We start from the raw sequence: 27169 nt of genomic DNA, 5'->3' as shown, positions 1-27169 counted from the left end.
AAATATTGGGAGCAGTCACTATTTAGAATCATCTGAATCACATCTTACGTGTCATTGAGTAAAATAACCAAAACACTCCACAAAAAAACTAACGTTCTGCGCTGTTCCGCACCGTTCCGCGCCGTTCTACATGTTTTATAGTCTTTTTTCTCCCTCTCTCTACCCAGTGTGTCGCCCAAGTCCCCCCAAGCCCGCCCAGCCCCAGCCCCCGCCCCTCCTCTACCCCCACCACTACCACCCGTGTCGGCATCCTCTCCCCCACCCCCACCTAGCGTCGCCATCCTCGCCCCCACCCACAACCTGCATTGCCATTCTCTCTCCCACTCGTACCCCCTGTCGCCCATCTAGACCAAATGAGAGGCATGACTGAGCATGGAGGGGGCTGAGAGAGGTGTGGTGGAGTTGGTGGTGGCTGATGGAGGCTCTAGGTGGAGGCTGAAAGTCGTGGGTGGCGGCATACGGTGGGGTAAGGGGCAAAACCCATTTCGGGTGAAACACATTTCGAGTCTGGAAGCCGTGGGTGGCAGCATAAGCCATGGGCTTGGTGGTGCTCGACGGTGGGGCTGGAGGCTGACGACGGCGGTGGTAGTAGCGGAAATCGTGTAGGAGAACCCATTTCGGGTTGAGAGAGGGTGCTACACGTTGGGGCTTCCATGGAGATTTGAAGGTGGCTGGAGGTGGCCAGCGTGATGGAGAGTCGAATAGTGGTGGCCAGTGGCACTACAGGTAGCGCACGGCGGGGTTGGGTGAGGTTGTGAGCTGAGAGAGGGAATCGGGTGAGGGGAGAGGGAATCGGGTGAGGGGAGAGGGAATCGGGTGGGGGAGGGGGAAACAGGATTTTGTTATTTAAAAAAAAAAACAGACACGTAATGTATGCTCCGGATCAGCCATGAACAATGGTTGATCCGTAGCAAAGCTCTTTCTTTTTTCTTTGAAAATGGTTGCGGTACAGTTACACAAAATTAAATTATTTAATTTTATATAATTTTTATAATATTTTTTAATTTTTATATAAAATATAATAAATAATTTAATTTTTTCAAATTTTAAAATAAAATTAATATTAAAAAATTATACTATAACAATATTTTATTTAAATTTTAACAAAACATCTCATCTCATCTGAAATATGTAACCAAACAAGATTAGAAGTAATTTTAAAAATAAATTTATAAATTTAATATATATAGTTTGATGTAATACGTTAAATTGTAAAATTATTTTTATTATAAAATAGATCGAATATGCCACATCAACCCATATCAATTTTATTAACTTATTTATGTTAAATTTCTTTTAAAAATCTTTTTTTCAAGTCTTAATTGAAATATCTTTAGCCTAAAGTAACCTCAATTGTCCAAGACTCACCGATTATTAAAACATGGTGTAAATGAGCTTCTTTATTCGTTTCATGGAAAGTTAACCAATTAGCTTTATATTGAAGCTATACTAAATTAAAGGTTTTAAAATTTAAAATAAATAAATAAAATATATATGTAAATGGTGGATGATGTTACCTCATGGGGTGGTCCGGTCACCCCACATGGGTGGCCAACAACTACCCCCTGAGTTGTCTAATACCACTCTAGCATTGGAGGTTGTGGCTGCTACGACAGTGTATCTAAAGTCATAGAGGCGATGCAGTGTCAAATCGAGGTTTAACAATAAATGAATCAACTTAGTGATGAATTGCAATTTGCATTGCCTCAATTTCTTATTCTATACCTTTGAATGGGGTACCACAGGAGAGGTTTCGGACATCAAGAGGGATTAGGCAAAGTAACCCCTCTTTCATCTTACCTATTCATCATGTGTGTGCTTTAAATTCACTAATCAACAATGTTGAGAAGCCTTGGCTCATAATGGCTTTATCCATTTCAAGAGATGTCCTTCACATTAACCACCTCTTCTTCGCAGACGACAATTTCTCCTTTGCTTAACTAATTCTTTGGAGTGTAACAAAGAATGCTAAAATTACTAGATTTTATACGAGCATGCTTCAAGTCAAAGATTACGTAAAGTGAAAACCTCAATTTCCTTCTACATAAACAATAAAAAGGAGGTGAGAGACAACATTGTTGATACTACAAGCGTCAAATTTTTCAAGACTTATGAGAAGTACCTAGAATTCCAACTTTGATAGGAAAGTCCATTTCAAAGGTGTCTTGGACATTTGGGGGAGAATTTCTATTTGAAAGACGAAATTCTTGTGCCAAGCAGGGAGAGAAATCTTTATGAAATCAATAGTTCAAGCTATTTCCTACTTGTAGCATTACTATGGGTGTAAAAAAAAAAAAACCTAATGAATCGATAAATTGGACTGAATCAAACTAAACTGGTGGGTTTGGTCTGGTACCGAGTTTGGTTCGGTTCTGTACTGGTTTTATTTTTCTTAAAACCCGTCAAAATAGGCTCGGTTCCGATTTTTTTTTTTTAAACTGGACCGGATTGGACCAATTCATATATATTTTAATTTTTATATTGTATATAATTTTTATATAATATATAATTATATATAAAATAATTTTTTATTATATGATAAATTATTAATTAATATAATATTAAATTTTAAAATCTTATATCAGTATAGTTTATTGTATTAATAGTTATACTAAAATTATACAGTGCATATTAATAGTGTATTAATACTATATCACTATATATATATATATTATAATATATCACTATAGTCTATAATACACTACAATATATTATATATCACAATAATCTATAATATACTACAATATATTAGTACTATGGTATTATATATATATATATAATATAGTATATAGTATATCAAAACCAAAAAAGCAGATAGAAATTGATAAAACCGGAAGAACCGGTTTATATTGGTAACTGGTGCGAAATCAATTCTTAAAAATGTAAAACCGATTTATATCGATTCGGTCTCAAATTTTATAAAAAATCAGACCAAACCGAATTGGTTACACCTCTACGCATTATTGTTTTTAAGTTCTTTATAACCTTGTCGAAAAAGATCAATATATTGATGTAGAGCTTTTTGTGAGGGCAAAAGGAGAAAGGGTCAAGAACTAGATGGGTAAACTCAAGTCAGACCAAAAAATCTAAGAACTCAGAAGGCTATGATTTCAAAATAAAATCTTTACAAGAAGAAGATTATAAACTGTCCTAAGTATCCCATATGCATAACCCAGCTAGAAACTATAATTCATGCCTTATGGGAATGTGACGCCAGACATAATATATATTATTCTGCAAGCTAGTTTCAACAGATAATTCACATATAATGAAGAGAAGAGAATCACCAAAAGATAGAGAAAACGATTCAATGTGCAATCGGACAACTTAGCATCATCTAACTTAGATGCTCCTTCATCAGAATGCCCAACTAATAAGGATGTATGGACTCTGTGTTCAAGAAAGTTGCAATAGTTTTATGTCAAAGGAACCCCTTTCACTAGTGCTATAGAAGATTTTACAAAGAAAATGGACGAAGAGGATGATGAAAGGCAAGTGTTGGCTACAATGAGAGTTGAAGATAAGCCCAAAAGCTATAATTGTGGAGACACAAGCAATACACTTAGTCATGAGCTTGTGTCATGATCTAGGCTCTTTCAACGTCATTTTGGAAGGAGATTCCTTGCAACTAGTAGAGGCTATTAACAAAGAAGAAAAACAATTGAGCAAGTGAGGTCAATTGGTAGAAGATATTAAGAGCATTCTGATTGGTTTTTAACTCATGGGAAGTTAAGCATGTAGGGGAGATAATTTTGTAGCTCATACCCTAGCAAGAATATGCTTTGAGTATATATGAGGACATCATAGATATTGAAGCAGAATCTCAATGTATTGGTTGAAAGAGAGAATAACAAACAAAAGACGAGGCACTATTAAGATATGATATAAATAATTAAACTTTTATTTTCTCATCAGCTTCAATTTTTCGGACAAATGGTGATTTGATATGGTATTATAGTGGAGATCTTGGTCTTGAACCTTGCTAATAACAACTTTTATCTTCCGTCTTTATTTTCAAAATCTCAAAAGTATAGTCTTCTCTAGTTCTAGCATTTATGCTGTGGAATATGTGGGTATTGTTATGGTCTTATTATGTAGCACACTCCACTAACAACAATGATGATTTTGGACAAACAACACCTGTTGAGAAGTCTATGGAACCACAGATTCTAATCTATGATTTGCCACTTGAGGTAAATGCTTCCATTGTACTCTAATCTAGTTTTTTCTAACAATCACCTTATTAGGTTGTATGGAAATCTAATTTAAAGAATTGTATCATAGCCTCCCATTCCACATGGTGACTACATGGTTTTGATTGGTTGGTTAATTTGCCCTTAATATCTTAATTATAAAATTAACCCTTGATGATATGATCATGGCAGTTCCACTTCCTATATATGCATGGTATAACAAGTATTATTATGTTAACCATTGGATAGGCAAAGGTTTATAGAGAGAGCAACTTAATGGAAGAAATATAAATTCATGTATAGTTGATTACTTAAATGCTATTTATAATTACAAGGTTGTTGCATTTTGAATAATTTTGGTATCCTCTTCCTCTTTAATGTCTGTGCACTATGCAACTTCATATATGTAAGGATCAGTTTAAGTCAGAATCTTTATAACCAGTCTCTTTCACCATACTATCAATTACTTTAGAGCAATGCTACTTTTCATTTTAAAATATGTTATGTTATTCCAGTCATATATGATGATATGTCACGTTTAAGTAGCTTCTTTTATCAACCACTTAAACAACATCCATTTAAAATATGTCAAATTACCAAATTTAGCAGGAAATGAGAAGAACTTCACGAAGAAAAGTATATTCATTAGTTTAATAGTTTAGTCTTTTTTATTTTAAACTTTTTCATTATTATGAAGAGGTTCGTGCTCAGCAGATATTCATATATTGATTGATAATTTGAGTTCTACTTTAGCTCCCTAAACACTAGCTTTCTTTTCTCTTATTCTTTGGTTTTTTTCTTATTCTTTTTATTTTTTTTCCTTTTTTCCCTTCTGGCTTTTGCCTTGATAATCAGAGTACCACAAGAATTCTAGTTGGGATTGCAAAACTTAACAATGATAAACTTCTTTCAAAATGGGTCTTTTATGGTGCTATGATTCACATGAATCATTAAATTCATTACTATACTTTCTAGGAATGTAAAGCTTGGCCTCGATCGGTCTAGATTTGGGCGCCCGATGGCGGTCCAGAGTGGCAGCACAGCACCCATACGTATGTCAACCGCAACAAATAAAAGATAAACTTAGCAAGCATAAATGAAGAACAAGACGCACAGATTTACATGGTTCAACACTAAGCCCATGTTTACGGGTCGTTTAGAGTGCAGATTCACTATAAATAAGAGTATTTTACAGTCTCTCCCAGCCTCTCTTAGCTCACTATATAGGTGATAAAATTGTGCCCATCGTTTGGAGATTGAAGAAGCTCTATCTCTCCCGGTATCCCAAGAGTCGTGTTGCTATCCTCTCCAAGTCTTTTGTCTACTCCCTCTTTTTTTCCTTCCTACCTCCTACTTAATGCTCGCTCCATCCTCCTTTATGTCATATCCCCTTTTCCCTTGACATCCTATCACATCCCCAGCCTTTGTCCCTCTCACTCCCCCCTCCCTCCCTCTCTCTCTCTCTCCCTTTTGTAGGGACACTTTTATCCTTTCTAGTCACAGCACGATTCTTAAGGTTGCCTTGCTCCCAAGAGAACTTTGAGAAAATCTCTAAATCAAGCTATTTGCAAAATGTTGGAAATGGGGCATATTGGTAGTAACCCTCACTTTGAATGGTCAGAGAAACCTTTGAACCCCTGGATGCATCTTAGGCGGTTGTCGAGCCCATCAACTCGTTCTCAAAGGAAGCCTACCAAAGGTGGTTGTGGAACTTGGAGGCTCATTCCCGAAGGTAACCTATTAGCGGTAGCTTTGGCACAAGTATGGGTACTTGGCGTTTGCCGGAGGAGAGGCAACTGTCGAGGCCTGAGCACATAGCATCGCCCCAAAGAACCAAGTGGGATCTAAAATTGACTGCGTTGGGTGGTAGGGGAGGACTGGAACACTTGGGAGAGGTGTTCCCCTCTAACTGCTAAGGTGCAAGCACAAAACATCGATCCCAAGAACTAGGTGAGAGCTAAAATCGACTGTGCTGGGTAGGGCTGTGCATAAATGGCCTTAGGCCGATCCGTCCGCAAGATCCGAAAGTGGCTCACTCGAAAAAAGTCGGGTTCATCGGATCAAGTTGCATAACGGGTTAGTTTACTCTAATACCCGTCGAAACCGATAACCGTGTAATCTCATGTTTTGAATCTTCTCCTCCTCCTCAAACCCTAGCCACCTCTCCATTCATCATCACTATTCTTCATCGCCGTTGGTCATTACAGTTCGTGGTTGCTGTGGGTTGTCATAGCTCGTGGTCGCCGTTCGTCATCACTGTTCTTCATCACAGGTTTCTCTCTTAATTTCTCTCTCTAGCAGATTTCAATCTCTGTTGGATCTCTCTATGCCCTCTCTGTTTTGTCTGTTGGGTCTGTTGGAAGATGATCTGCATGCCCCTTTAGCATAATACGAAACAGTATTTTGATAATCGAACAACAACTCAAAACCAAACAAATGATTCTTTGTGAAAAAGAGACTGTCGTCTGTCTTTAGAGTTCATACAGTCCCCTATGGCCATAGCATAAACCTCTTCAAAAACAGAGGAACAACCTACCTTATCACCTTTCTCTAAAGTAGTTCCTCCAGAAAAGAAAGGACAAAAAACAACGTTAGTATGAAATTATGAATTCTTCTCTCTGTGTCAATAATAGTAATTATATGTTCATATATTCTGAATCCCCAATGGGTATTTGTATCTGAAATCTCTTGGGGGTTTAATGAGAGTCTGCACAATCTTCTTATGGCTCTTGAAACCCATCTTTGCAGCTATGACCATCTGATTCCTCATCTGCTTTTGCTACCTTGCCGTCGTCTCCAATACTTAATAGACCTTGAACAAATAAATCACCTTGAACATGAAGTCTATATTTCTGCCATGGCATGATATCTAAATAAATCACCTTGAACTTGAACAAAAGAGAGGAAGGAATTATATAGGATAAAACTTGAGAAAACAGGCTATGAATACCCACTTGCAAATGGCTTTTCACTTCATCATTTGTTAGACCATCCCCCTGCATGAGTTCTCTAATTTGTTTCGGGGGAGCCACTGCAAAGGAGAGCCATCCAAACAATTAAGTACATCTGTTTCCCATTTGTCCAGCTCGATATAGCTGTAAATTTTTGATTAGTGTCGGCACAGACACATTAAAGGATATGTTCATCTACACAGCTATGTGGTTGAAGTTTTCTTTCTTTTTCTATTTTTTCTTATTCGTGTGGATAACCACTACAGAAAATTAGGCAGTATCAGGTTTTAAGACTAGGCCTCTCCCTCCTAAGCAACAAACACATGGACACACGCCCACAATATTATATATATGTATCATGTAAGTGTGTGTATGAAAGTGTAGTGTCCCACCTGTTAATGCATGCATTTATTAATAGTTGAGATTAATGTCAGTAATTGATCAAGCATTTATTAGTAGTGGTTGATGTTATTGTGGAGCCACGTGTATGCATGCTCTCATCATTGTTTGACTTACACTATGAGTTTTATGACTTATGCCGCATATATACACTACACATTATGTACCCGGTTGGGTTTTGCCTTCTCAAGAAAACTTCTTTTGTCGAAAAAGATAAAAAGAAAAAGAAATGTACGTGCATGCATATCATACTTTACTTTAGAAAAGTTCTCACATTTTAAACATTTTAGTAATATCTTGATTTTTATAAGTAATATTATAAGTCAGCTTATATATAGATTACTTCGAAGGTAACACTCATATAAATTTAAGAGATAATGAGACTACTACTCTTTTAAAAAATCGATCACAAATGATTTCAAATATTAACTTGTCTAGTGACACAAATCACCCTCCTCATAAAAGGAGGGCAAATAAGGACCCCTCAGTAGTGTGGGATCATTTTACTAAAATAGATGGATGCCCTTTAAATGATCCAAAAGCGGAGTGTAATTATTGTCACAAGATTTACTCTTGTCATCCCAAAAGACATGGTACATCAAGTATGCTGTAGCATCTTGGTACTTGTAAGCAATATCCTCATGGAATTAGACTTACGGATCAACAAAATATGAGTCGTGATAGGCCTCTTGAGGGAGTTGGAGATAGTGATGTTAATAACTCGGCAAATGCACATAAGTTTGATTTAGAAAATATACGAATGGCAAATGCTGAAATGATCATTTGTGATGAGCTTCCATTTAGGATAGTAGAAACCCAGGGATTTAGGAAGGTATGTAAATCACTTGAACCAAGGTTCCAAGTGCCATCTCGAATCACTGCAGCGAGAGACTGTATTAAACTGTTTAAAATGGAGAAGGAGAAGTTAAGGAAAATATTTAAGACGGTTAGGCGGGTTAGTTTAACCACTGACACATGGACGTCGATTCAAAACTTAAATTATATGTGTCTTACTGCACATTTTATCGACTCTAACTGGAAACTACATAAAAGAATTCTAAACTTTTGTATGATCCCTAATCACAAAGGAGAAACTATTGGAAAGTGTGTAGATTCATGTCTACAATATTAGGGCATTGACAAACTCTTTACTGTTACAGTTAACAATGCTTCCTCAAATGATGTTGCCATTGAGTATTTGAAAAATTTTGAGGTCATTTGTTTGAAGAGAAGTATATTCACATCAGGTGTTGTGCCCATATAATGAACCTCATTGTGAATGATGGGCTAAAAGATTGTGATAATTCAATCACAAGAGTGCGCAATGCAGTTAGGTATGTTAGATCATCTCCCGCAAGAATGGAGAAATTCAAAAAGTGTATAGAGAAGGAGAAAATTGATTGTACAAAATTGGTATGCCTTGATATTTCTACCAGATGGAATTCGACTTATCTAATGCTAGAAGTTGCAGAAACATATAAAAAACTTTTTTTGCGATTGGAGAAGGATGATGATTCTTTTGTTCGTTATTGTCGTAGTATGAACTTGGGCCCCCCTAACTCTACTGATTGGGAGAGAGTTAGAGTATTGATAAAGTTTTAGAAAATTTTTTATGATGTTACTGTGAGACTTTCTGGCTCTTTGTATGTCACATCTAATGCATATTTTCAGGAGCTTTTTGGCATACAATCACATTTGTCAAAAATGAGTTGAAGTAATGATGCAGTGTTGAAATGTATGGCGGAAAATACGAAGATTAAGTATGACAAATATCGAGGATCAATTGAAAAGACTAACTTGATGATATTTATTGCTGTTGTTCTTGATCCAAGATGCAAATTTAGTCTTTTGTATTTTTGGTTCAAAAAGATATATGGTGGTAGTTTAGTCGAAGAAATGATTGCAATAGTAAAACACTTGATGATGAATATTTATTGGGAGTATAGTATTGTGTATGGGAGTTCAAGTGGAGTTTCCTATTCTGAGCCTCCTTCCTCAGTTGATCCTACTATGATTGATTCTGATTCTCAACAAAGTTTTTGGATTGAGTATGAGCAAGAAATTATTGAGTCTAATTTAATGAACAAATCAGAGATTGATCAGTACTTAGAACATGGTTGTGAGGCACAAACTCCTAATTTTGATATTTTGGATTGATGAGAAATCAATGAAGTAAAATATCCTATTTTGGCAAGAGTTGCACAAGATGTAATAGCCATTCCCGTTTCTACAGTTTCTTCTGAGTCAGCCTTCAGTGCAGGGGGTCTTGTGCTTGACCCATTTCGTAGTTCACTATCTCCAACAACAGTTGAGGCACTTGTTTGTACACAAAATTGGTTGAAGGATCCAATACCCATTGATCTTCGTGCCTCCTTGGATAATATTGAAAGCTTTGAGGTGGAATTGGGTAATGAATTTATTTCTTATTTACATATTTATTAAACTTTTTCATAATATTTATTTTTATATCATTTTAATAATCATCATGTGTTTTTTTAGAGTTTAGTCCAAAATCAAGCTTTTCTTATGATGATGAAATTGAAGAGTAACTCAAGGCTTATGCCTTGCTGAATGGTATGATTTTTATTTTCACTCCTTTATATATGTTTTGCATGAATTAAAAATTTTGATTTGATCTTTCCCAATGTTATGAAATTGCAGATTATGGAATTGAGATTGAGGAATTTTGTTGCTGCCTTCTCAACAAATTATGGAATTGGTTTTAATAGTTTAGTAGAGGTTAAAGCTATGAGGGATGGCTTTGTACTAGAAAAAGATGTTTATTTTGCAATTTTTCTTTTGATAGCTTTGTACTAGTGTTTTGCTCATTCCTTAGTAGTGAAATGATATTGATTTGTATGGAAAAGAGACGTAATAGATAGAGTGGATGTAGAAATGAACTCACATGCAAGAACTGGAAAAAAAAAAAAAAAAAAAACGATCTGTCCGTACAGACCCGCATGTACGAACGGGTTGGGTCGGGTTGGCGCGTTCTGGACATTTGGGTCGGATCGGACCATGCACATAACCAACTTTAGACTCACAGGTTGTAGGCCTAGTGCTGGGTGGTAAGAGAGGACCAGGACACTTGGGAGAGGTGTTCCCTCTTTTAACCACCGAGATGTGAGTGTAGAGCATCGACCCCAAGAAACAGGAGAGGACTAAAATCAAGTGCGCTAGACTGCAAAGAGGGACTGGGACACTTGGGTGAGGTGTTCCCCCCTTTGATCGTCAAAGTGTGAGAGCAAAACATTGACCCCAAGAACTAGGATGGAGCATAAATCAACTGCGGTAGATGGCGAGGGAGGACTAGGACACTTAAAAAATGTATTCCTTCCTTTGACAGTTGAGGTACGAGAATGGAGCATCGACCATAAGAACCAGACTGGAGCTAAATTGACCGCATTGAATAGTGAGGAGGGAATGGGACAGTTGGGAGAGGTTTTCCTCTTTTGATCATTGGTTTTTGGGCAGGATTTATCGGCTTACGATGATGGGAGACTGAGACACTTGGGAGAGGTGTTTCCCCGCTGGTCGCCAAGTGCTAGCACGACTTTGACATTGGTGGGAGATGGATTCCACGGCGTTAAGGTGAGAAGTGACTGGTACACTTGGGAAAGGTGTTCTCCCGTTAACCGCTAGGTGCAATGGGAGACTGAGCTCGATCACTTTGCTCTAAAGGAAGTCTAAACTCGATCTTGTTGTTGCGGTGGGAGGCAAAGCTCAATTGTGTTGCTTCAACAAGAGTCTAGGCTCAACCACGTTGCTTTGGCAAGAGTCTGAACTCAACCGCACTGCTGTAGTGGGAGATGAAGCTCAACCGCACTGCTCTAGTAGGAGTTTGAACTCGACCTCCTGCAAGAGTCTGAGGTAGTCAATGTGGCATCTAATGGTGGTCCTGCCAACTCATTGCATATGTCTTCTTGGCCTTCCAAGATGCAAGACGACACATGTCCTCTACATGCATTGCATATGGTTGCTAGGGACCGGGCTTGGTGGCTGGCAGTGATGTTTGCATGGGCCATGCTACATGTAGATTTGTGGTGGTGAGATGGAGTGGTTGTGCAGCTTGTGGTGAGATATGGGTGTTGGGCAACTTCTGGCGAGAAGGGTGGTGAGATGTTGAGGTAAGGAGCCTAAAGAGGAGTTAAAGAATCGAGGCAAGGAGCCCTCTCTCCGTGGGCTAGATATTGCAATGATGGTGGGCTAGATGGTTCAGTAGACGTAGAGGGCGAGGAGTTGTGGTGAGGTGGCACTCTCCCTGGGCAAGATGCACTTGGGCGAGACAAGGTGTCGAGCTTCTTGTGACCACCATGGGTGAGGAGGGTGCTAAGGCCACCATGCTCGGGTGAGGAAGCTTGCTTTCCATGCTTGGGCAAGGAAGGTGGTGAGATCCTCAGGGAACACCCGCTGAAGGCAGAATATGCCAACAGGTCAAACAGTGGCTATCATTCGCCTCATACACTCGTGGTTGGCATGGAGTCTATGTCTAACGTCGAGCTTCAGGTGGTTGGGTGGTGTTTCCATGAGGTAGCTTCCCGACCGATGGGTTGTTAGGGTCCCGCTACCTACCACAAGGGTGGTGGTCAATAGAAAACACTTATGAGCTCGATGGTGACCACTGGTGGGTCCACAAGCCCATGATCAGGCAGCTCATAGGAATCCCGTGGTATGCTTCAAAGGTGGCAATTGGAGTTTCACAACGGAGGGCTCCCTTAGTTGGGCACCACCTCAGTTGGCCACATAATTCATCAATGGCCCTTGTGGTGGCCGCTGGTGCCCTCCCTGTAGAGTAACTAGGCTGGGCTGAGTGGCCTTCAACCACCATGCTCTTCTCGTGCATGTGGTAGGGCGACAGATGCCACTGTTGTGGTCTGGGACTACCTAGCCAAAGACAAAGAGTGTCAGTGGACCTCGTGGTGGCTGCTAGACCCACTATGGGCAAACGACAAGCCTTCAGGTGCATGGTGATGTGAACCCATAGGGTGCCGTGCAAGGCATTGTGCATTCCATGCACAAGCTGAACTCCCTTACGTGCACTGTGCACTTATGTGCATAGTGCATGGTCGTCCCCCACCCATGCATTGTCTATTGTGCACTTAAAGTGACCAATGCATTTAAGTGCACAGTGCGTGCCTAAGCTATGTGTTCTCACTGTTTTATTTTCCAACTACTGCATTTGTGAAAATATGAGATGTAGACTTGAAAGTACTTATCTAAGGGGAATTCCATCTACTCACTTAGGGGTGATTGTGTACGACAAAAAATCCTCATTCTCCCACTTCCAAAATTGGAAGATCCCACAGACGACGTCAACTATTAAAGCATATTTTGTAAGAAGAAGACTGAATAAGGATAAAGAGTCATTCCTGGTACATGGTGATGGTTTGGGCCTTTATCAGTCTGGGTTTGGGTGCCCAATTGCGAGTCAAAATGGCAGCACGATGCCCATACATATGTTAGCTACAACGAATAAAAGATAAACTCAGGAAGCATAAATCAAGAACAAGATGTGCAGATTTATATGATTCAGCACTAGGCCTACGTGACTATGTCCATAGGTCGTTTAGGTGCAGATTCACTATAAATAAGAGTATTTTATAGTCTCTCTTGACCTCTCTTAGCTCATTGTACCGGTAATAAATTTGTCCCCCATCGAGAGGCTAAAGAAGCTCTGTCTCTACCGATAGCTCTGGAGCCGCGTCTTCGTCCTCCCCAATTCTTTTGTCTTATCTCTCTTTATTTCTTTCCCACCCCTTACTTTATGTCCCCTCCATCCTCCTTTATGTCACATCCCATTTTCCCCCTAACATCCTATCACATCCCTAGCCTTTGACTTACTCCCTCTCTCTCTCTCTCTCTCTCTCTCTCTCTCTCTCTCTCTCTCTCTCTCTCTCTCTCTCTCTCTCTCTCTCGTAGGGACACATTTACCCTTTCCAATTACTTTTTAAATGTTTTCCAAACACTTCTTTCTCTTATAAGCTTCATGCTACTCTCTTTACTTAAATGCCCCCAAGTTTATATAAGGAATAACATCAAATCAGCAAGTGGCACTCCAAGTATCAAGCCTAGAAATCAAGCCAGATCAGTTTAGATGTATATAGTCAACTGTCAAGCATATTTTTCTCCCTTATTGTAGCATTTTGTTAATTGCTTTATTTGTGTATAATTTTCTTGTATAACAAATTATAATTAGCTATATGACAGCTTGTAAAGCATCTATACATGTGAATAATATACATCCTCTCTGTCTCAACACGTGAGATAGTTTCATCTCAATATTTCTTTATGGTATCAAGAGCCACAACGTGTTGAAAGAGAGTGGTTTTTTTTCCCTTCCAGAAATGACTTCCTCATCATCTTTTGTATCTTCTAATAATTCAGATCTCTACCTATATCCTATTTCGCAAAATGTTTCAAACTATGTTTCTCTCCAACTTAATTCCAACAATTTTCTCTTATGGAAAACCCAAATGTTGAATATCCTTGAGAGTTATGATCTCCAAGGCTTCATCACGGTGAAATTTTTGCACCACCAAAAATCTTTCTTGCTGAATCCTCCATCTCTTAGCTAAATCCACTCTATTAGAAATGGAGAAGGTCTGATAGGTTGGTAAAAGGTTTAAAAATTTCCTATGAAGTTTGGAATGCTCTTGTTCATGCATTTGCAAGAGTATCTTTAGATCGAGGTCTTGCTCTTAAGCAAATACTCACTTCCATCACCAAACGATCTGATTGCTTAAGTGATTATCTAAGAAAATTCAAGATCATTTGTGATGAGCTTGCAGCTATTGGCAAGCCAGTTTCTGATCACAAAATGTCTTGGTGGCTCCTCAATGGTCTTGGCAAGGATTTTGAGGTCTTCATAGCCACAATGATGAGGCCCCCTGTCCCTTCAAACTCTGAGGTAGTAACATTACTTGAAAGCTATGCTAACAGGTACAAACTTGATGCCCCTCCTACATCAATGGTGTTCTATGAGCAAAAGTCTTATAAGAACAAGAAACAAAATGGTCCCTTCATTTCCAAGGAAATTCAACTAGGTCCAAAGCACCAAATTGGGGACAAGTCTCCAATAATTACTCTCGAGGTTTTAATCAGAATCAAATTTCAAGCAATAACTCTCGAGGTTCAAGCAACAACAAACCTGTACAAAGAGAAGAAATTGTTTGTCAAATTTGTCATAAAAGAAATCACATAGCCCAGAAGTGTTTTGATAGGTTTAATCATTCCTTTACATCTGATAACCTTCCTAAAAGTTTTGCAGTAATGAAATTGGAAGAACCAATAGAAGCCTCTTGGCATCTAGGCACTGGAGCCACTGATCACATGCCAACAAATCAAGGTACTCTTCAATCTATCACTCCCCATACTGGTAATGATGGAATAATGGTTGGGAATGGAAAGATTTTGCCTATTGCTTGTACTGGTCAGGTCATGATTGGCTCTGCTCAATCTAAAATTCAGTTAAATAATGTTCTTGTGGTACCTGACATCAAGAAATATTTGCTATTAGTTAGTAGGCTAACATTAGACTATCCCTAAAAATTTGAGTAAAAGCTACAAAATTGCCTTTTGTTTCTAGAGCACAAACTGTCAATGCTCTTTTCTCACTGTGATTATGTGGACCAGTTCCTACTCCTTCTAGAGAAAAATTCAGATTTTATGTTATTTTCATTTATGAGGCTACCAACTTTTCTTGGTTAATTCCATTAAAGCATAAATCTGAATTGTGTCAAGTTTTTATTCAGTTTTACAAATTGGTTATTTGTCAGTTTAATACCAAAATATAAGTTTTTCAAAGTGATGAAGGTGGCAAGTTTAATAACAAAAATCTTATCACTTATTTTCAAACCATGGCATCATCCACCAATCTGTATGTCCAAAAACACCAAAGCAAAATGGAAAAGTTGAAAGGAAACATCAAAGCATAACAAATTTGGGCCTAATTTTGATGTTTCATGCTAAACTCCCAAACATAATCTGGCTAGATTGTTTCTCAATTGTTATATTTCTTCTAAACAGGTTACCCTCTCTGGTGCTTAACATGGATTCCCCTTTCTTTAGACTCTATAACAAGTATCCAGATTATACACTCTAAGGGTCCTTGGTTCCAGATGTTTTCCCTGTCGTGGAGACTATAAATTGAATAAATTAGAACCTAAGCCACTACCATGTGTTTTTATTGGGTGCAGTAACAAGCACAAGGGCTACAAGTGCCTCTATCCACATACTGGTAGGATCTATATTTCAAGACATGTTGTTTTTTATGAGTTTGTCTTGCCATACTAACAACCTACTCAATTATATCTTCTCCTGTTAAAGGAGATTTTTCAGGTTTTGAGGAATGTCACAATAAGAGTCGGCCATCACCTTCTACATTTGCACCCCTTATTGCAAGTTACCCTGAAACTGATGTTGAAAATTTTTTCTCAAATCAACAAGTCTCAGATAGTTCAGCAACTTCATCTCACAATGCTTCTCAAGCAGGATCTTTATTACAAATTGGTTCCCCATTACAAATTGTTACTGTTGAACCAGTATTACAGGTTCCATCATTGCAACATCAGATGCAAACTAGGACCAGAAGTGGTATTCATAAGCCTAATCCAAGATATGCAAATTTGCATAATCTGGTGATCATACCAGCTAACCCAAAAACCATCAAATCAGCAATGAATCACCATGGATGGTTTGCTACAATGGAAAAGGAATTAAGAACCCTTGCTGAAAACAACATTGGGAATTAGTTCCAAGAACACCTAGAATGAATGTCATTGGATGCAAGTGGGTATACAAGGCTAAACTCAAAGCAGATAACACATTGGAAAGACTCAAAGCTCGATTGGTTGCAAAGGAGTTCAGTCAAGTGGATGGTGTGGATTTTTCAAAGACCTTCTTTCCTGTTGCAAGGCTAGCTACCATCAGAGTTGTTCTTATAATTTCTACTATTAAAAACTGGCCACTTCATCAACTAGATGTTAATAATGCCTTCCTCCATGGCTATCTTAACAAACATGTTTTTATGCCCCAGCCTTCAGGATATATCAGTAAGGATAATCTAATGCATGCATATAGATTGCAGAGAGCTTTGTATGGGCTTAAACAAGCCCTTAGAGCATGGTTTGACAGGCTAAATGATTACCTTCTTCAATTTTGTTTTTACTTGAGTGTAGCAGATCCTAGTTTATTTATTTCACACTTAGAACATGGAATGCTAATCCTACTACTTTATGTAGATGATATGCTGGTGACAGGTGATAACCCACAAAGAATTCAGTGGTTAATCACACAGCTCAGTAATCCGTTCTTGATTAAGAACCTTCGTTTTCTTCATCATTTTCTGGGTATTGAGGTTCAAAAAGGTGGTTTTAATATATTTTTATCTTAGCATAGGTACATTGTGGACCTCCTCACTCGAGCCAGTATGCATGAGAGTAAGCTATTATCAACCCCAATGCCAACAAAAGCACAACGGAAATCTGGGAGCAAGAGTTATTTATTGATGTAAAAACATATAGAAGTCTTGTGGGAGGTCTACAGTACCTCACTTTTACAAGACCTGATATTTCCTATAGTGTGAACTATGTTTGTCAGTTTATGCAAGCTCCAACAATGGCCCATTTTCAGCTTGTAAAGAGAATCTTAAGATATCTACTAGAGACTAGAACTCTTGGTATCAGAATTCTGTCCAACAGCTTTATTGATTTATATAATTTTTCATATGCAAATTGGGCTTGCTGCTCAATTACAAGAAGGTCTACAACAGGTTTTTGCATTTTTCCTGGAGGTAATTGTATATCTTGGAGTGCAAAGAAACAACCGACAGTATCCAGATCAAGTGCAGAAGCTGAGTACAGGGCTATGGCCTCTACAACAACAAAATTAACATGGTTGTCCCTACTTCTCAAAGATCTTGATGTTCCTTTAAACAAAGTTCCATCACTGCATTGTGACAACTTAAGTGCACTGTACATGACAATTAATCATGTTCTACATGCTCAAACCAAGCACATAGAGCTTAATTATCATTATGTTCGAGAAAGAGTAGCTCTCGAGCCACTTGAAACAAATTTTGTATCCTCAACTAATCAACTTGTTGACATCTTCACTAAGCCTCTTCTCAAGCCACAATTTAAGTAACTACGACAAATTTAGACTATGCTCTCTACCACAGCCAAGTTTTGAGGGGGAATATAAGGAATAGCATTAAATCAGCAAATGGCACTCCAAGTATCAAAATTAGAATCTAGCCAGATCAGTTTAGATGTATATAGTCAACTGTCAAGCATATTTTTCTCTTATTGTAGCATTTTGTTAATTGCTTTATTTGTGTATAGTTTCCTTCTATAGCATATTGTAATTGGCTAGATGACAGCTTGTAAAGCATCTATATATGTGAATAATATACATCATCTCTTTCTCAACAGGTGAGATAGTTTTATCTCAATATTTCTTTAGTTTATTTGTTCTTCCCAACCCTTGTATATGGTGATATGGTACCGTGTAAAATTTGTCCTTATCAATTCAACAAAATGTTTATTATACAGTGATTAATTTAGATTGGAATTGTACAAATTGACTTGGTAGCTCATGTAACTATTGCTTTAGAAAAAGTTGTGAGCCCGATTAAGTACGTTCCTTTTTATTTATTTATTAATTTATTATTATTTTAAAAATATTATCTTGCTTTTAGACATAAAATCAACATTTATACAGTCATGCATATGAATTTTTCAGTAATTTTTTTTAAAAAAAATATATATTTTCTCTTCAATTTCTCGACGAGATAAGAGGGACTCCCTCCTCTCCCTCTCTAATTTGTTTATATCTCATTTTTTTCCTTTTCTTATCCACGATTTGAATATGCATGATCAATAGCTTTTCGGTAATTAAATGGTCATGTGTGTCTCACCAGCCAATAATATTTAAAACCTAGTAGATGCCAACTATATAAAAGTAACACGTCCACAACCGGTACCAGATCGATCTCTCTCTCTCTCTCTCTCTCTCTCTCTCTCTCTCTCTATATATATATATATATATGCCAAATAAAAGTAACATGGGTTTTATCACATCATTATATATGAATATATATAATAAAAATTTTATATTATTTTTTAATAGTGATAAATGTACCACATCTTATATAACAAGATAAGACCGTGGTGTAAATATAAATTTTTTCTCAAGTTGTTTTCATTTGAACAACCTTGATTTCTTCAAAAATGGCTTTTTGGTCACCTAAACAACGATAAGATTTTACAATTATAAATAAATAAAATTATCTGCTTTAAATTTCATTATAATTATAATATAAATAGTTAATTTTTCATAAAGGAGTGCATATTATCTATACAACATATAACTGTATCTAATATTATCCTCCATTTGAAGTCTTGTAAATATAATAATTTAATTTGTAAGATTTAAATTTTAAAATTTATTTTTTAAATAAAATTATATCACATGGATAGCATATAATGTAAAGACCTTTAAATATAATTATTATTATTTATTTAAATATTAAAATTTGTATGATTATCCTTGAAATTATAAACTAATTGTTAAAAAAAAAAAGAATTCCAACTAATAGCAATTAAATGCCATGACAAATAACAACTGATGAGATTACGGGCTTTCAAGTTTCCACATCAGTTGCTATAGGCTCAATTAGTGATTTATGAATTATCCTAATTGGTTGTTGATCACGTCTTCAACAATAACAAACTATTTTTAGCAATTTAAAATAAAAAATTAATTTGTCTTCTTTTACTTTTGATCCGTTTAAGGCTCTAAAGTCCGTATAAAGCAATGTATATATGTATATCGTATACATTCATATTCCATACACCGAATAAAATTATTTTTATTTTAAAGTAGATCTAACGTACTATTTAAAATCATAACAGTTTGTCCATTTATTTTTATAAAAACTCTTCATACCTGTAACACTTTTTCACATATATATAGAGAGAAGGGTCCATCTATTCATCATTCTTACACTATATATACCTGCCAAAGGAAAAGAATAAAAAGATAAAAAATAAAAACAAAATGACATACATTAAAAAAAAAAAAAAAAAAAAAAAAAAAGAACCACCATTTTACCGTGCAATATTTTGAGAGACAAATATGAAAAAAGAAAATAAAAGAAAAGATCAAAGAATGAAAGATTCAACAACAAATATTTTTTTATGCTTAGAAAATAAGCAACATTTTATACTAGAGATATGCAAAAGTCTCTTAAATTTCTCAAAAAAAAAAAAATGATAGTTAAAATTGTGAAGGTAAAAATATTGCATAATTATTTTGAAAAAATAAATAAATAAATACTAGATGTATATAAAAAAAAAAAAAAATTAATATTTTAATAATAAATCTCATTATTTTTTAAAATAACTGCATAAATTCTGTACATTTCGCCTGTATATAGTTGAACTCTTCCTAAAATTAAACAGTCAATGACTCGAACTCAAAAACGCAAAAAAAGAAAACCAGCACCAAAAAAACTTTCAAGAAACAGCTCCCGGGCCCAAAGCTAGTACGAGGATTAAACACCCACGCAATTTTCTATGATTTGATCTTCGAGCATTCCAGTTGATTTAGAAGAAGATGAGAAGATAACCTTGAGGTTCTTGCAATTAACAGCCATTGATCTTCTCATGCTAAGCCAATTTCCAGCTCTAAACGTTGTTGAAACCCCCATGTTCACGTCAAAGTCAACCCACCCACGCCTTAACTTCCCGCCAAGGTCCTTCAACTCCTCTCCCTTCAGACAGCGATGCGAATTGGGTTTTAGCTCGGCAGTTAAGCTTGTTCGTTCCATCTTCTCCAAAGAGAGAGGTTTAATCGAAGTCATAGAAAGAGGGGTTTTCCGGTAAACCACAGATGCATCGAAATTGTCAAAGTACAAGTTTATTTTCTTGTTGGGATTAGTCATGAGGATTACGATGCCAAACCTTCCCCTTATGATCTGTTGTGATTCAGAGACAACAAAATTGGAGACGTTGAGGGAATCAACTTTGAAAAGGGGAGTTTTGGGTTTTAGGATAAGCCATGCTATCGAGATGATACAGCTGAATATGATGAACATAGAAACCAGGACCAATATCAGGCGGCGAACAGCAGAACACTTGGCTACGCCGTCGGTGGGCGATGATGTAGGGTGGCCGGAGCGATGGTACGGATGTGGGGGTAGGGAGGCGGCGCTAGAAATGGAGTTGGCAGTCGAAGAGGTGTAGGGAAACTGCATATCGTAGGCCGGTTGAGAGCTATCTAGCTAGCTAAGTCTCTTTGCTTGAAATTTAAGCATAGTTCTGATTTGGGATATGATGGTAGTGATGAGGAGAAGAAAGGCGGGTGAGTTTGAGGCTCTTAAAATAAGGTGGTGAGAAGAAAGGTGGGTGAGTTTGACATGTAAATGCGAATCTGCGATCATCAAATGTCTGCATTCAATCCGCTTTGCAGAGAAAAAACTCGGGAGGTTCCTGTGACCGCGTGGGGAAATTTCCTCAGCGAGTAAGTGTAGACAGAACTCAAAACAAGAACAGAATTTCTGCCTTTAATGGTCTAAACTCTAAAGGGCTATATCTCATTGGTCTGCTACTATACAAGCACGAGAAAAACAAAAATTGACCTGCCTAAATAAATAAATAAATAAAAAAAGAAAGATCGAAAAGGCAATAATATCTGTACACACCATTCAACCGTCTTGACTTTAGAGTTTAATTTGGATATTTCATGCTGTAGATATGACAAGAATTTGGTGTGACAACCAAAAAGTAGTGAGGAAAGAAAGAGGCAATATTGCTAAAAAATTATAGACCGAACGAGAGAGAATATCCTGAAATCAAGTTTCAGGGTCATGAATTTGTGAGACTCCCATGATTGCCTATCAATATGAAGTGTAAGTAATTGAGATGTACAGAAAAAACTTACCTTGCTGCTTAGCTGATAAGAGGCAAGTCAATGGACTTTCTAATTTCATTTCACCAAATATATCCCTCCAACCTTTAACGGATATGATATAAATAACATGTTAAAGGAAGTACAACTTTTGAATACAGAACACGAGGTTTATCAATTCTTTGTTGGCTCCATGGTAGCACGTTTTAGAACAGGACCAAGATCTTTTGCATCCTCTTCCTTGAGACCTGATTGATTAGAAACACCTGATTTTTAAACTCAAGGTTTTAGAGCCACTTGATGATTTAAGATTTGCAGGAGCAGTCATGTTTCTCATCTCTATTTCGTCCCTCGCTACATTTATCAGCTTACCAACGTCCAAATTCTGCACCCCGATCTCTACGGTTTCCAAAACTGGCTGTCCAGTTACAACACGGAAACTAGTATGCCGGATAACATGTATGATGTCATCAAATGTTGCGGAGAGATGGGTGGCACCTGGTTTTTCAACTGTTGGATTTGGCAAGATGAGAGATGAAATGGGAGTGCTAGTATCAGGCTGCTAATTCTTTTGGCTAGATAAAACGGGAGATGCAATGGAAGTGGTAGTATCTGCAACCGATGATAGAAGTTCCCTTACAGTGAACTTGTCATCACCACTGGATGCAGATTTAAAGTTCGATTGGATCATTGTGTCAGGCCTACTACTTGGCGTGCTTAAAGAGGTATCATCTCTATAAACAAAGATTTCTTTAGAGCTCATGGCTGGGAGTTCTTGAAACACACTTGAACTCACTTTCTGGATGGTATTTTGAAGATCAAGTATCTCCCTTGAGGTTCGGACTGAGCACATCACAGGTTTACTATCATGTTCATGGTTTTCCCCAGCCATATCTCGAAATGACACTGGAGAGCAGATGAGCAGTTGGGTGGATAAGATTCTGTCCGGTAAGTATGAGTGATGCACTCATCATCAGGAAGTATCTGTCCTCTCATGTCTATAAAAGAAGTTGCAGCATCATCACAAAGCTCAAATCCTTGAACCGACACTGAAGTTAAGACAGAATTGCTACTATATATCTGTTTGCATTCCTTTTGAAACTCTGTCTTGAGCCTTTTGAGGCTGGATGACCTGCCTAGAAACATGTGTTAGGCAACTGTTAGGTACTTGAAGAGGAGTCCTGTCAACTTCTTGGGGCATCTCACTTGCACCAAACTTGACGTTACTGCTTACTGCATTTGGATCATCAAGCCCCACCTGCTTCATCCGTCCTTGAATAGATGATCGTCTGACCACATTAGGAGGGGTTCTTTGCCTTGGCTTAGCAGGAGGTCCATCTTCGACGGCCAGTTTTACAGGACCAGATGGAGTAGTCACATCATGTCTGGGTTTAGTTTTAGGTGAGGATTCGATTACAGGCAACTGCAGAAGAAGATCAAGATATATCAGTGATCAGTTCAATAAACTTAATGAAACTATGATATATAATATGATTCACAGTGGTACCTGGTGCTTTAAAGGATGTGATCCCTGAATCAAACGATACTTTTGCTTGTGCAACAGTAGGTGTATCTGCGTTAGACTTAAAACAAGAAGCAATAGCACTATGTTTAGGCAGTTTAAGCAATGCTTCTGTGTTGTTTCTTTAGGGCAGTGCACCAGCAGCCTTTGTTCGATTGACCCTCATTGGAGAACTATTTGCTCTAACTTTCCCTTCTTTTAAAGCCATCATTATATTTTTAATGCTTTTTGGTTTCCTCAATTCGTTACTGGATATACGTTCATGATGAACATGTTCCATCACTTTTCTCTCATTCATTTTGACCATGCACAAGTTGAGCAGATTTTCTTCTGCACTAATTAGGAGCTTCTCAGAGCCATCTTCACCATCACTAGAAGCCAAATCAGTATCACCTTTGCTACTTGAGACCATCGCTGGAGTGTTTTTTTCACATGAAAGCAAAGTATCTATGTCACTGCTAGAACTAGTACTGTTTTGGCTTTCAGCCATGATTCTCCGAGAATTACGAGTGACAGAAATAGACTTATCTGGGGAACATTCTGTTGGAGTGAATGATGGACGGTATTGATCGACATAAGTTTGCAAATATGGGTGCTTCAGAATCTCATATGCCTGAAGAAGAAAATAATCCAAATTGTTACAATGATTAATGCTGGTTAAATATTTTTGACTCGACGCTGAATTTAGAAGGGATGCTTACACTTGGCCGGTGCTCGGGGTTTTTTCTTGGCATGCTTTTGATTAGTGCTTTTCTGCGTGCATAATGTAAGAAAGATTGTTTATAACCCTTTCACTATTCAATCTCTAACAGGATGTAATAAAGTATATTAAGTTGATTTAATAACCCCATAGTCTTTTACAGTCATAGATGGCTCTCTCTCTCTCTCTAAATTATCACCAAGCTATTTTTTTTCTTTTTTTAATATATAAGTAACATATTTTATTAATGAGAAATAGTTTGGTGGTGGTGAATTATCACCAGGCTATTTCTTGATCCAACAGCACATTTCTTGATCCAACAGCACAGTAATTGTAACGCCCCAGTCCCGCAGGGGTTAGAAAGTTACTTCTTGTAACTTAAAACTCACATTTCATCAAGATATTTATAGACTCCAAAATATAAAGTCGTCAGAATATTACAAAATATGTTAATAAAAATGGACAATCCTCATAAATCTTCTATGAGTAATCTACTAAGCTTAAATAATCATCTCACCATGCTCCATAATCTTGATCCTCCGCTGAACTATTTCAAAATCATCTGAAAAATGTTGTGCAGATAAAGAGTGAGTTTTCAACAACTCAACAAGTAGAGAACATATAATAGTGTACAAACATGAGCATTTACAGAGTTTACAATGCAAAAAAAAAATTATTTTTACTTTCAAAATGCTGAATTAGAACATGTTATCAAAAATATCAGAGCATAAGTTTCAAAAAATATTCTTATTTAAAGTTCTTTTAGTACAACATAATTGAAATATTACATCAAAACAGAATTCCACATTTAACCTCTGTGGTAGAGTTGTGCAAACTCTAGTGGCCAACCAAACAGAAAGAATGTGAATCTTCCCCTTATTATTCTCGGAGCTCCAAGTGTACACACAGGAAAGACCACGCAGAAAACCACTTTGCTTCCAAAGTGGGTGCACCGGAAACAAAAAAAGTTGGTACTAACCCGAACAAAAGCCACAGTTTTACACTCGTGGTAAGGTTAGAATGGAACAGAAATAGAAACAAAATATCATGCCAGAGGTTTTTAAAAATCACATCATATCATATCATAGTACAAAACATCTTCAAAACATAATAGAATCATATTATAAATTTATAATTTATGCAAAAAATTTCATATTCGCTTTATTTTGCATAGTTCAGAAACAAAATGCCAAAATAGCTCATGTATACACCAATCATGCCAGAAATACTTTATTCTTATACAAAATTTCATGATAATGCAGAACAAATAATTGAGGTGTTTCAAAATTATTTTCATAACATAATATGCATATTTTTTTAAAATCAACTTCAGTTCATTTTTTTATACAAAGTCTAGTATAAAAACTCCGCTTATCTGGACTTTTTAACTTTTCAGAATTTACCCACAACAATGTGAAGGAAAATCAATCGTTACCTATAGAAAATACATGTAACCTGAATAAATCTCCAATTTAACAGTTACATTGTAATAACACATTGGAAATACTTAATTTAATTCCTCAAAATCCTAAAATTATCTTAATTCTAAAATATCATCATTTTCTTAAATCATCAATATCCATATACACTACAAGAAATAAGGCCATTTGCAGCGCAATTTTTTTTGTTGTAATTAAAATCGCTGCAATAGGTATCTTTTAGCAACGATTTTATATCTCCTTGCAATTTTTCCATAAAAATATGCGGTTTAAGTGGGGCGGTCACTAACTTTGTCTTTTGCAGCAATTATTTACTTATAGTGGCGAAAATATATGTTGCAACAAGAAAAAGAAATAAGCAATGGGGCATTATCGTTGCTTTTCGTCTGGGCGCCAACTTACACAATTTACTTTCATTTTTCCCCCCGAAATCATACCTCTCTGAATGAACCACCAGCCCCTTCTCCGCTTCCTCATTCTTGTCGATTTCTCCTTCCAACAAATGCCCAGGTCACCAACTTGATTCACACGGCTGGAAATCTACCTCCATTGTCGATTACGTCCAGAACCCTAATACATCCCCTTCATTTTCCTTCCGTGGAAGCTACGGAATCGTTTCCTCCTCCATACGACCTTTGTTCCTCGGTCATTACTACTAATTAAACTATTTCCTTAACCGATTGCAACAAGTATCAGAGGTTGCCGTTCTCGAGCGAGGATCAGTGCGGTCGCTCATCATTCTCGAAATCATCTATAGGTATCTCTCTCTCTCTCTCTCTCTCTCTCTCTCTCTCTCTCACTCATTTGTGTGTTCTAACCCTACCTCTTTTTGGTGATTAGTTTATCATTTGTGATATAGAGAGAAGTTAGGGGACGGGGATTTTGGGGCTTACCATTTGTGAAGAACTTTTTGAGGTCTATTGGGGGTATATAGCGTCTGTGATAGCATATGTGTTCTTGGTTTGGTTTTACAAAATTTAGGATTTACGAATTGGTTGAGTTCAATCAGATTTGACGATTTTTTTTTTCTTTTTTCCTGGTTGATTTTAGGGGTTGAATCAGTTGTTCCTCTACTTTACGGGTTGATTTGGGACTATATCTGAATAGATTGGACTGAAATGTTAGATTGACTTCAATAGGATTTGGTTTTTACATTGATTTTAGGGGTTTATTTTTTTGGATGACCAGGCGTTGATTTGGAACTATATGCGTTGAGTCGTTTGTTCCTTGTTTTGTTCCTCTACATGTAAATTTGTTATCATGATTTCATGGAATTTCAGTAGGTGTTATGAAAGCTGCTGTATGTTTGCTTGACGTGGGTTTCACTGGTCTTAAGGCAACTAACTTGTAATTTATACAAGATTTTTTTGGTTCTTCTCACCTAGAATGCAACTTCTAGGCTTTAGACAACATCATATCTATTTCTCCAACGTTGGTGACTCACTATGGTGTCATTTGTGCATTTATAAAAACACAGATCATGATTGCTCTAGCCTCAACATATATATCACACTTGAGGCCGCATGTAGTTTGACTGTTTTGTAAATCTTGTATGCTTTTGAAAGCATGATGCATTGACAACCTATGTACATGGTATGTTATTCTTTTTAAGGAAGTATTGACCTGTTGGAATCCTTGCTTCAATTAATTAATCTACTACATGCTACAGACTAGCTTCCCCAAAACCCAAGAACTTATATGGGCCAATTCATAGGCTAGGATTAAGAGTGCAATTCATGCCCTTGGTGTTGAGACTGTAATATTTGATGATAAGCTTTCAGCTGGGTTAGATTCCTGACTTTATGGTTATTATGTCTATAGCTATGCTTCTTATTTAAATTTTCTCTTCTGAAATGTGGTATTTTATCTTGTCAATATTGGCTCTTCCTATTTCCTAGTTTGCTCGAACCTGTTTTCACCAATTATTTATTTGTTTTTATTTTGGTTCTACTACTCTAAACTTTCCATGCCATAGGGACTCCTGCCAATGGAACTTTGAAGTTTCAACCATAAGCTGGTTTTTTGTAATTCGGCTTTGACTTTCAGTAAATTCAAGA

The 27169-nt window shown here is 37.0% G+C and overlaps 1 protein-coding gene, 2 long non-coding RNA genes and 1 pseudogene across 3 annotated transcripts; 1 reads left to right on the top strand and 3 right to left on the bottom strand.

Annotated features, from left to right (window-relative positions):
* Nucleotides 1-5310: 5310 nt before the first annotated feature.
* LOC122293977 lies at nt 5311-7298 on the bottom strand. Its single transcript, XR_006237424.1, has 2 exons — nt 7148-7298; nt 5311-7005 (listed from the first exon to the last, which is right to left on the bottom strand). It is a non-coding gene; the product is annotated as an uncharacterized LOC122293977 (long non-coding RNA).
* A 12798-nt stretch (nt 7299-20096) lies between these two features.
* LOC122293719 (NDR1/HIN1-like protein 10) lies at nt 20097-20798 on the bottom strand. Its single transcript, XM_043102213.1, has one exon. The coding sequence runs from the start codon at nt 20796-20798 to the stop codon at nt 20097-20099; it is 702 nt and encodes a 233-aa protein (XP_042958147.1).
* An 827-nt stretch (nt 20799-21625) lies between these two features.
* On the bottom strand, nt 21626-23824 carry LOC122293717 (annotated as a pseudogene).
* A 1441-nt stretch (nt 23825-25265) lies between these two features.
* LOC122294951 lies at nt 25266-26898 on the top strand. The gene is made up of 2 exons (XR_006237812.1): nt 25266-25869; nt 26782-26898. It is a non-coding gene; the product is annotated as an uncharacterized LOC122294951 (long non-coding RNA).
* Nucleotides 26899-27169: the final 271 nt, after the last annotated feature.

The sequence above is a fragment of the Carya illinoinensis genome, chromosome 14, assembly GCF_018687715.1.
Source record: "Carya illinoinensis cultivar Pawnee chromosome 14, C.illinoinensisPawnee_v1, whole genome shotgun sequence".
In the NCBI taxonomy this organism is placed as follows: Eukaryota; Viridiplantae; Streptophyta; class Magnoliopsida; order Fagales; family Juglandaceae; genus Carya; species Carya illinoinensis.
The sequence above is the reverse complement of the archived record's forward strand: the minus strand, read 5'-3'. Positions and strand labels throughout refer to the sequence as shown.